This window comes from Lithobates pipiens, unplaced genomic scaffold (assembly GCF_037356315.1).
Source record: "Lithobates pipiens isolate NorthernLeopardFrog02 unplaced genomic scaffold, aLitPip1_a1.2 Scaffold_30, whole genome shotgun sequence".
Classification (NCBI taxonomy): domain Eukaryota; kingdom Metazoa; phylum Chordata; class Amphibia; order Anura; family Ranidae; genus Lithobates; species Lithobates pipiens.
The window spans coordinates 174519736-174532005 of NW_027507791.1; the positions used below are offsets into that span (position 1 = coordinate 174519736).

Sequence of the window (12270 nt, forward strand, 5' to 3'; positions counted from 1 at the left end):
CATGATTTCCATCCAGATGAATCTCCTGCAGAGAAACGATATGCAGCTTGGTCTATTTTAAATATCGAAAAATAAAAGCCCTTTTGTATTTGTTATGCAAGCCTCTGATATTCCAGGACAGAAATGTAACCTTATCAGACATGACTGCTATAACCCATTAATGCATCCCATCAAGATAATAACAATAAATTTATGGCTATGTAGTGACCACGAAAAACCATGGAGCCAATCCATTGTGGAATGGTATTAAAAGCTAAGGCACATTGGAGAACTGTGACAAACAAAATTGTCCCCAGATACCCAATTATATTATATTATATACCAGATACCCAATTAAAAAACTAAAAAGAAAACATCCGGTATTTAGTTTAGCCCCAAAAGCCAACAAAAAACAATGGTGAGGTCCATCAGAAGCAAACAAAAGTTTGGCAGCTCCATTGGTGGTTCTGCAGTTCCTCTGGACACTCCATTTAAAAGGGTCATGGAGCAAAAGAAACAAAGTAAGGTGTAATGACAAGGTAGCAAACAATATTGGGACTATGGGACTCTCCAGTGGTGTGTGATGTTATGTTCCCAGTATGCAGGACAGCATATTCAGCCATGTATGAATAGGAGGCAATGGAGTAGTTACAATTTAACCCTCAGTTGCCTCAGTGATCACTCATACCAACTGCAATCTCATTGGCCTAGATTAGAGAAGAAAGGTGAATGTGATCAGCACTTATATTGCAGCTCATTCTCCAGTCATTCCTGTGGCTCCAACAGGTAATCCACACTTCCTCTGCTCCTTCATGATATACATGGAGCCTGCATACATATGGCAGGTCATAATGGATTCCCTTACATTTCCCACAAGTATGGAGTAATACAGACCAAAAAAGTGCTGTAGAAAAAAAGGGAAAGAACTATACAAGGAAGCTGGCTCCATCTAATGGTATGATGAGGAATGTTCCCATAATAAAATCAGTGCAGACTTTAACATGTAGTCAGAAGGAGCATATTTAACAGGGCACCATGGGTGTAACAGTGTGCATTTGCAAACGATAGGTAATCTGGTGCAATCCAACTTCACAGCCCCCTTGTATTGGATTCGGAGCTTGCTAGGGTAAAATATACTATATTGTATCTCCCTTTCTCTGAGCCATTTAAGAACTTTGTTAAATGAGCAGCGCTTTCTCTAGGTTTCAGCTGAAAAATCAGGGAGCAACATCACTTGGATATTCTCAAAATGTAGATCCTGGATGTTGCGATCCCTTTAATTCAGGAATCTAACCAGGAAGGGCCTTGGGAAAGCACCAGGTGGAAGGATACCTGTGGGGACCCTGTGTGCTCTTTCCACTACATAAGTGGAGGTAGATCTTGCAGGGAGAGTAACTGCTTGAAGAACTGCTCAGCAAAAGTAACAGGTGTAGCCCCCTCTGATCCCTCAGGGAAACCCACTACCCATATAATATTCCTTCTCTGTCCGTCCTCTGTATCATCCGCCCTATGTTGGAGGGATCAGTGGCGTCACTAGGGTTGGTGTCACCTGGTGCGGTAAAACATGAACTTAGCAGGCTAGTGCATCGGTGCAGCTCTCCCCCTTAACCTGCCACAATGGATGGAGCTGGGATGGGATTTGGGGGATGATAGAGCTGGAATGGGATTGGGGGAATGGATGGCATCGGAATGGAATCGGGAGATGGATAGAGCTGGGATGGGATCAGGATGGTAGATGAAGCCGGGATGGGATTGGGAGATGGATGAAGCCGGGATGGTAAGGGAGATGGATGAAGCCAGGATCAGGGGGAATTGATAGAGCTGGGATGGGATTGGGGTGAGGTGGATGGAGCTGCGATGGGATCGGAAATGGGGTGGGTGGATGGAGTCGGGATAAGATCGGAGGGATGGAGCCGGGATGGGATTGGTGGGATGGATTCAGCTGGGAAAGGATCGGGGGGAAGGATGGAGCAGAATGGGGGGGTGGATGGAGCAGGATGGGATTGGGTTGGATGGAGTGGGATGAGATTGGGGGTGGATGGAGCGGGATGGGATTGGGAGAGTGGATGGAGCTGAGATGGGATCTTTGATTGGGGGTAGAAGATATGTGCTAGGGAGTGGTAAAATCACTTCTGGCAGCATAATTGTTACCTGCCAATGCCCCCCCCCACCCAATCACCATATCCCACTTCTCTGCAGTACCCCTGTTACATACCTCAGGGCAGGGGCTGTAGCATGGATGGTGTCCCTCCTCCTCCTTGGCTCCTTCTCCCATCCTGTTTACATGTCAGAGCTGAGGAGGAAGTGGAAGTGAGTGTAGCCGACGGGGAGTGAAATGTGATTGCGGCCACGTTGTGTGTGGTTTGTGGGATGGTTGGACCCTGGGCACCACTGTCTCTGCCTCACTCCTTCCTCCCCCACTCTACCCGCACATCGCGTGGAGCTGGGGATATTTCAGAAGGGAAGGAGGGATCCGTGGTGCAACTCTCAATGTGAGTGCAAGTGCCAGTCTAAACCTGGTGTCACCCTCCCCCACACCCCATAGCAAAGCCACTGGGAGGGATCCTACCAGATCACGTCATTCCGACAGGTGTGTGTCATGGGATTGCGAGGTATCTTCCACCTCAAAGACTTTCTCCTCCACTATTGTCAGCCTTCCCCGGATCTTATCTAGGTCGTGCCTGATCAAGGTGCATTCTGTAGAGAGGTGGTCTATCCGTCCAATGAGTTCAGCCTTGCTCGCACTTATGGCCAGGATGGGTCTGGTGATTGCTTCATGCTCTGCTGAGAGCACCGGATCATCAGGAAGATCTCCCCCAGTGTGTTGCTCTGCTGCGCCCCCCCCCACTTCATCTTTGTGGTGTTCTGTTTGACCAAGAAGACAAGATGGTGGAGGCGGACCCAATCTCCATGTCTCTCATAGATTGGTCAGGTTCTGCTTCTTCTGCACCTTCCGAGCCCTCTTGACAGCTGATGAGGGTATCCCTGGGATGAGGGCCCTTAGACCTGCCTGGATTTATGCTCTGAACATGGGAAAAACTACTCCTAGGGACCAGATGAGTGCAGGACAGACGGAGCTCTGAAGAAACACTTGCTGCCTCGCCTACATCTGGCCATGTCCCATAATTTTTAAATATCTTATATTAAATTACCCTTAAAGTGTTTGTGAACCATCACCTTGTAAAACAATCCATTCAGTTTAAATAGAAATTAAAGGCAAGGCATTTGTGTATACATATAAATTACATCATAAATACTTTTTCCCATAACCTCTGTTCCCAGCTGCATAAGGAGTTTAAAGTGGAGTTCGACCCAGAAATGGAACTTTCACTGTTAGGATTCCTCCCCCCTCCGGTTTCACATTTGGCACGTTTCAGGGGATGGGGGAGCAGATACCTGTCAAATCCTGGTATCTGCTCCCACTTCCGGGAAAATCACTGCACATTTACGCGATCTATGCAATGCCAGGCAAATCCTCCTTTTCCCTGCTGTCTTCTGGGAGACACACAGGTCCCAGAATACATCAGGGACTAATCAGAACATGCAGCGTGACTTGTGCATGCGCAGTAGGGAGCCAGGAGTGAAGCTGAAAGTCTTCACTGCCTGGTTTCACTTACCAGGAATGGCAGTGGCAGCACCCAGGAGTTGATCCGAAGATCAGTTGGGGTGCTGACATAGCGGGCTCCCTGGACAGGTTAGTGTCCTTTATATTATTTATTTTTCCGCTGGCGGAACTCAGCTTTAAGGAGATGGGGGTGGAGAAACAGGACACTGATCTTCCCAGTAAATGGCTGTGAGGGGGAATCAGCACACGTCTTTTCCATTTGAGGATAGGCAGGCTGTTCTTCCAGCACAGCTAGAACAAAGCTGGGAAAAACGTGCTCTAATGCCTAGAGTGGTCAGTTTGAAATAGGAAACAGGGGGACTGGCAGGATCACCTGGCATTCCACACAAAGGAAGCAATAAAAAGATTGAGATACTGTTTAACACAATTACCTGGTACAGCAGGCACATATCAGAAATATGAACTGTTGAGATAACGTTCTTTAACCACTTCAATATCGGGCACTTTCACCCCCTTCCTGCTCAAGCCAATTTTCAGCTTTCAGCACTGTCACACTTTGAGTGACAATTACACTGTCATTCAACACTAACCATACGAATAGGCAGCACTGATATGTAGCACTGATGGGTACTGATAGGTGACAGTTATGGGCACTGATGAGCAGCAATGATGGGCACTGATGGGTGGCACTGATGGGAACTGATTGACATCCCTTATGGGCATTGATTGGCATTACTGGCAGGCACTGGTGGGCAGCACTGGTGGGCCACTGATGGGCAAAACTGATTGGTCTGCACTGATAATCAATGCACTGTTTATCATCGCAGACCCCCCCTTTCAGGAGAGCCGCTGATCGGCTCTCCTCTACTCACACCTGTCAGCGCAAATAGAAGAAAACAGATAAACAGCACTTCCTGGTTACTGTTTTAGACTGTTTTGATTTTGATTTTTCTAATCAGCGGTGTTCTATCATATTAGCAAACATGTGAGATCACCAGGCCCGCCGCTGATTTTTTTTTTTCAATATGTAAACATTCAGATGGATTTCAAAATACTTAATTTGATGATATAAGCTGAGTTAACTGTTAAAAATAAGTGTGTAATGCAAGACTTCGGTCGGTGTATAAAGATTTCCACTTGCCGCCTTCTCACTGTATTCTTACTGTGGAGGAGTGCGGGGTATAGCAAGATGGCCACGACAAAATGTAAATTCCTTTACTAAATCTGATGGGTCGCCATATCTGACAGAACACCCGCAGCTCTGGTAGTGTCTTATTACATCCAATTGTGATGGGAGAAATGCAAAAGCACACAAAGGCCAGGAAGAGTTTCGGCATGTGTCAGCAGTACCCAGTATAACTTCCTTGTAACAAGATGTTCTTTTCTGAATGGAATATTCAAAGCACCCAGAATCATTTTATGTATTTATCCAAGAAAATAAAGTTACATTTTAACAGCAGATATGAAACAGTAATAAGTTATATTTTCCAGAAATACCAGTCAATGGAAAAAGACCCGCCTTCCTTCTCTCACACCTTGTTACAAGATATTCGGAATCGGGGAAGAGAAGCTGTGATTGGACTCTGGAAATGTCTCTATGCACTGAAGAAAGATCATCCTCATCCTAATTTATTGTCAGTTCTGGATGAGATCACACAGACAGGTAACAGGAGTGGACTTTGTGTTTTCAGACAACAATGTGATAAAATAATGATTGACATAAATTATCCCAAAATAATGGTTGACACTAATTATCCCAAAATAATGATTGACACTAATTATCCCAAGTGTACCTCCATTGTCAGTGATAAACACAGCACACATACACCGCACTCCCAACGGGGCGTTTCGCGAACCGCAAACGTGGCTGGAAGTTCGCGAACCGCAAAGTTTGCAGCGGGCCCCATTGACTTCAATGGCAGGCAAACTTTATATTTCCAGCCACAAAATAATTACTAGCTGTGCACACATAGTCCCACCACATGGCCACTGACATAACACACATATGAAGTGAATCTGGGATTAACAACTACAAGCATTCTATTTTTATATGTGAAATTTTGACAAGTCAGGAATCAGGAGGCAATGGAGGAGAGGAAAGGTCAGGGTAGGCTATGACGAGGGTGCAGAAGATGATCACCAGCACCGTGATATAGAACACTGACACCAGCACCGTGATAGAGTGCACTGACACCAGCACCGTGATAGAGTGCACTGACACCAGCACCGTGATAGAGTGCACTGACACCAGCACTGTGATAGAGTGCACTGACACCAGCACTGTGATAGAGTGCACTGACACCAGCACCGTTATATAGAGCACTGACACCAGCACAGTGATATAGAACACTGACACCAGCACTGTGATATAGAACACTGACAGCAGCACTGATACCAGCAACTTGCTGCAGAAGAGGTTGCAGATTGAGAGGATGAGGAGAGTGCAGAACAGTAAGGCTGAGTGAGCCACTCAACCAAGTCTGGTGCCTCCTTTGACGATCGCACGCACCTTCTGCAATTTGCCCCTTTGGCTCAAGCCTGTTGCTCCTGCCCTACCCCTACCACCCCTGTGGAAGGGCCTGCCTCTTCCTCTGCCTGTCATTTTTTAAATGACCCTGTCACAAAAGTCTCTAGAGAAGTGCAGTATGTATGTGGAAGAAGGTATATAACACCCTGCTTCAATATGTCGTTTTGGGGGCCACTGGTCTATCACACCAGTTATAATACTTTTTTTTAATTGCATTCGTCACTCTTTGTAGTATCGCTGCAGAACCGCTCAGCAGTCACAATGCTGCACAGTGGAAATGCACTATACTATGCTTTCTATATGTACAAGTATTTTATACGTGTATTACACACCTATATACTGCACACCAAATAGTACACCTATACCAGTCCTTACAAGGACCTTTGTGAACCGAGTAGCTAGTGATGTGCAGACTGTACCTCAGTCCCTACACTGATAAAGGACTGCTGCAGAATAGGGCAGCAGTAGTGCACCAGCACCCTATATATTGTACAGCTATACCAGTCCTTACAAGGACCTTTGTGAAACGAGTAGCTAGTGATGTGCAGACTGTACCTCAGTCCCTACACTGATAAAGGACTGCTGCAGAATAGGACAGCAGTAGTGCGCCAGCACCCTATATATTGTACAGCTATACCAGTCCTTACAAGGACCTTTGTGAACCGAGTAGCTAGTGATGTGCAGACTGTACCTCAGTCCCTACACTGATAAAGGACTGCTGCAGAATAGGACAGCAGTAGTGCGCCAGCACCCTATATATTGTACAGCTATACCAGTCCTTACAAGGACCTTTGTGAAACGAGTAGCTAGTGATGTGCAGACTGTACCTCAGTCCCTACACTGATAAAGGACTGCTGCAGAATAGGGCAGCAGTAGTGCACCAGCAACCTATATATTGTATAGCTATACCAGTCCTTACAAGGACCTTTGTGAACCGAGTAGCTAGTGATGTGCAGACTGTACCTCAGTCCCTACACTGATAAAGGACTCCTGCAGAGTAGGGCAGCAGTCAAGTATAATATTCTTTCTATATTTGCAAGAAAGTATATTATACGTGTACAACCCTATATACTGTACTACACCTATACCATATCAGTCCTTAACCACTTGAGATCCGCGCTATAGTAAAAAGACGTGTATAGCGCGGATCTCAATTTCCGGGACTACGTCTATTGACGTAGTCCCCTTTAAGAGTTCCCCGCGCGCTCCCGGGAGCGCGCATCGGGGAAAATCTGTGTTGGCCGTGTCCGCTGGACACAGCCAATCACAGATCGCTGTAAACGGCCAATCACAGCGGCCGTTTACAGCGCGATCGCCACCTCCAATGGGTGATGATCTCAAATGTAAACAAATGAGATCATCACCCATTGCCGAACGTGTCTCCTCACACAGCGATAGCGTGTGAGGAGACCGAAGGTGTTTGTGAGTGTAAAAGTGACAGTAAACTGATAAAAAACCCACCTGTGCCCAGATCTACCCTGCCAGTGCCCAGATCTACCCTGCCATTGCCCTGCCAGTGCCCAGATCTACCCTGCCAGTGCCCACCTGTGCCCACCTGTGCCCACCTGTGCCCACCTGTGCCCACCTGTGCACCGCCAGTACTCCATCTGTGCACCACCAGTGCCCGCCAGTGCCCCGCCAGTGCCCGCCAGTGCCCGCCAGTGCCCACCAGTGCCCGCCAGTGCCAGCCAGTGCCAATCGGTGCCCATCTGTACCAATCGGTGCCCATCTGTGCCTCAGCAGTGCCCATCTGTGCCGCCTAAGCAGTGCCCATCTGTGCCGCCTCAGCAGTGCCCATCTGTGCCGCCTAAGCAGTGCCCATCTGTGCCGCCTAAGCAGTGCCCATCTGTGCCCATCTGCTGCCTTATCAGTGCACATCCGTGCAATAAATCAGTGCACATCTGTGCCGACCTATCAGTGCCCATCTGCCGACTCAGCAGTGCCCATCTGTGCCGATTCAGCAGTGCCCATCTCTGCCGCCTCAGCAGTGCCCATCTGCCGCCTCAGCAGTGCCCATCTGCCACCTCAGCAGTGCACATCCGTGCAATAAATCAGTGCACATCCGTGCAATAAATCAGTGCACATCTGTGCCGACCCATCAGTGCCCATCTGTGCCGCCTCAGCAGTGCCCATCTGTGCCGCCTCAGCAGTGCCCATCTGTGCCGCCTCAGCAGTGCCCATCTGCCGCCTCAGCAGTGCCCATCTGCCGCCTCATCTGCACATCTGTGCAATAAATCAGTGCACATCTGTGCCGACCCATCAGTGTCCATTTGTGCCACCTCAAAAGCGCCCATCTGTGCCACCTCAAAAACGCCCATCTGTGCCACCTCATCAGTGCCCATCAGTGCTACAATGGCTAAACGCGTCTTTTCCGCTGAGGAGGCGTACCAAATTATTTCCGCGGCCGACGAGAGCAACGGGGAGCTCTCCTCTTCCGATTCCTTTTCGGATTCGGATTCTGAAGACGTAACTTATGAGCCAGTCCTCAGCAGTGAAACACTGACTGATGAATCCGAGGAGGAAGATATCCGGCCCATCAAGCGAAGGCGTTCTAGTGAGGCAGTGCCGTCCACCAGCACCGCAGTGCCGTCCACCAGCACCGCAATGCCGTCCACCAGCACCGCAGTGCCCCAGCAAGAAAGGCCAAGTACCAGTGGGGTGTCATCTCAGCCCCAAAGGGTTAGGAGCCATGCTGGCCTTCCCTATGCCCTTCAGAACCCCTTGTGGCTTCCTCCTAATTCAGGAGAGGCCAATGTTCCCCCTTTCACCGCCCAGCCAGGAGTCCAGGTGGACACGGAGAATTTTAGCCCCATCGATTTTTTTTAATTTAATTTTTACGGAGGACATGTTGGCGTCAATTGTGGCCCAGTGCAACCTGTATGCACAACAATTTATTTTTCAAAATCCGACCTCCTATTATGCCCGTCCCTACGAATGGAGAGACCTAACGGTGGAGGAGTTCAAGCTTTTTTTAGGCCTCACATTTAATATGGGACTCAACAAAAAAAAACATTTACGTACCTACTGGTCAACCCACCCCCTCCACCACTCACCGCTCTTCTCCGCGGTAATGCCCAGAACCAGGTATCAGATGATCCTGAGGTTCTTACATTTCAGTGACAATTCCCAATGCCTTCCACGAAATGATCCAAATTATGACCGCCTTTACAAAATTCGACCAATACTAAATTATTTTTCTGAAATATTCCCCAAATTGTTTACCCCGGACCAACACATATGTGTGGATGAGTCCCTTATTAAATTTAGTGGCAGGCTTAGGATGAAGCAATTTATGCCCAGCAAAAGGGCCCGCTATGGGGTGAAGGTCTACAAATTATGTGACCGAGCCACAGGGTACACATATTCCTTCAAGGTGTACGGAGGGAAGGACACCCAGCTACAGCCCCCTAATTATCCGGATTATTTGGGATCCAGCGGAAAAATTGTTTGAGACCTCATATACCCCCTACTGGATAAAGGCTACCACCTCTATGTAGACAACTTCTACACATCTCTGCCCCTGTTCCACAACCTTCACCGGAAGAAGACGCCAGCATGTGGCACTGTAAAAAAGAACCGGAAGGGCTTTCCTCAAAGTCTGGTGAACAAGAAGCTGCGGAAAGGAGAAACCGCAAGTCTAAGAAACAAGGAGGTTCTGGCAGTGAAGTGGAGGGACAGAAGAGATGTGTACATGTTATCTTCTATCCACAACGATACCTTCGTAGAAATCCCCAGAAGGAATGGCCCCGTAAAGAAACCCAAATGTATTTCAGAGTATAATTTGTTCATGGGAGGAGTCGACTTCAACGACCAAATGATGGAACCATATCTGGTCTCAAGACGGACATATCATTGGTACAAAAAAGTAGTAATTTATTTTTTTCAATTGGCCATTTACAATTCATATGTAATTTACAGCAACGCCACCCAAAACCCCAAACGTTTCTTTGGCTACCAGGAGGAAGTTTTCACAGCCCTTATTTTCCCAAACGGCCCACCAGAAAATATCAGATCAGACGTTGTAAGTCGACTCTCCGAGCGCCACTTTCCGGATAAAATTCCCCGGACACCAGCAGGCAAAAGACGCCAAAAAAGATGTAAGGCGTGTACCAGAGCAGGAGTCAGAAGAGACACATCTTATTATTGTGCACAATGTCCTTCCCAACCAGGCCTCTGTATAGGCGACTGTTTTCGGCGTTACCATACTTCAATAAATTTTTTGTGAAGTATGGTAAACATAATCCTCAGTTCCTGCCTTCATACACCTTCACACCCCTTATGCCACTGCCTGCTCTGTAACGGACCCTGGCTTGTTATTTGACCACTCTTATGCCTGCCGATTCTGTACATACCGCTGCCTGATCTGGAACTGACCCTGGACTGTTATTCGACCACGCTTCTGCCTAACGATTCTGTACATACCTCTGCCTCATCTGGAACTGACCCTGGACTGTTATTCGACCATGCTTCTGTCTAACGATTCTGTATATATCTCTGCCTGATCTGCAACTGACATTGGACTGTTTGACCACGATATTTGCCTGCCTCTTGGACTGATCTTGTATTCTGCAACTGGACTAGTGGGATTCAACACGGGGTCTCACATATGTGAGGGGCTCCAGTATAGTTTTTCTGGAAGAAGAAAACAATTTTCTTTGTTTTCTTATTCCTAGATTAGGGTCTGGAGACTCGGAGGCTTCAAAGAGATTTGGGAGGGAGAAGCCTCTACCCCTATCCCCATTCTGTCCTGAACGAGGCTCTACTTTTGTCTGCTGCCTGTAGGACTTACTGCCATCATGCCGCACTGACCACACCACAAGGACCTGCCTACTACCAGGACCAATATTTTTGGCACTGCTGACATCTCTGCACTAACCCTGGACTGTAATATGGACAGTATCCCTGCCTGCTGCCTGAAAAACTGTGTTCGCTGTTGCTGACCAAGTCCCTGCCTGCTGCCTGGACCAGTGATATCCTCCTGTGGACAACTGCGCTTCTAAAACCACAGGTAATCTTTTCTTTACCCTTTGCTCAGCATAATGTATTTGGGGGTGTAATTCTTGGTATGTGCAGGCTATGTGTCCCTGGAACGCCGACGGTGTTTCTTGCATGTTGCGCCTCTGTATTTGGTCAGGCTGTGTAAAAGTCTCACACATGTGGTATCGTTATACTCAGGAGGAGTAGTAGAACGTATTTTGGGGTGTTATTTTTGCTATGTAAATGCTATGCGTTGGAAATATCTTATAAACGGACAACTTTGTGTAAAAAAAAAATGCGTTTTCATTTTTTTCCACATTTTCCGAAAACTTCTGGAAAAAAATGAACCATTGAAAAGACTCATTATGCCTCATAGATTATACGTTGGGGTGTTAGCTTTCCAAAATGGGGTCATTTTCTGGACGTTTCCATTGCCCTGGTGTTCCAGGGCCTTCAAAACTGTAATAGGTGATTGAGAAATGAAATGTGTAATTTATGCTCTTAGAATGCCTGAAGGTGCTACTTCAAAATTAGGCCTCTGTATGTGGTCAGGCTGTGTAAAAGTCTCACACATTTGGTATCGTTATACTCAGGAGGAGTAGTAGAACGTATTTTGGGGTGTTATTTTTGCTATGTAAATGCTATGCGTTGGAAATATCTTATAAACGGACAACTTTGTGTAAAAAAAAATGCGTTTTCATTTTTTTCCACATTTTCCGAAAACTTCTGGAAAAAAATGAACCATTGAAAAGACTCATTATGCCTCATAGATTATACGTTGGGGTGTTAGCTTTCCAAAATGGGGTCATTTTCTGGACGTTTCCATTGCCCTGGTGTTCCAGGGCCTTCAAAACTGTAATAGGTGGTTGAGAAATGAAATGTGTAATTTATGCTCCTAGAATGCCTGAAGGTGCTACTTCAAAATTAGGCCTCTGTATGTGGTCAGGCTGTGTAAAAGTCTCACACATTTGGTATCGTTATACTCAGGAGGAGTAGTAGAATGTATTTTGGGGTGTTATTTGTGGTATGCACATTCCGTGTGGGAGAAATAAGCTATTACAATGAAAATGTTGTGAAAAAAAAAAAAAAAAAAAATCGTAATTTTGCAAAGAATTATGGGAAAAAATGACAACTTAAAATAACTAACCATGCCTCTTACTAAATACATTGGAATGTCTACTTTCCAAAAAGGGGTCATTTGGGGGGCATTTGTACTTTCCTG

At 46.8% G+C, this 12270-nt stretch overlaps 1 protein-coding gene across 4 annotated transcripts in view; it reads left to right on the top strand.

The window, feature by feature from the left end:
- The window catches only part of LOC143943351 (NACHT, LRR and PYD domains-containing protein 3-like), a 465848-nt gene that overhangs the window by 196685 nt on the left and 256893 nt on the right, over positions 1-12270 (top strand). For all 4 annotated transcript variants that reach the window (XM_077465072.1, XM_077465070.1, XM_077465069.1 and 1 more), the window contains one exon: positions 5036-5207. In XM_077465072.1, the coding sequence (XP_077321198.1) occupies positions 5036-5207 (172 nt within the window). The remainder of the gene's footprint in view (positions 1-5035; positions 5208-12270) is intronic.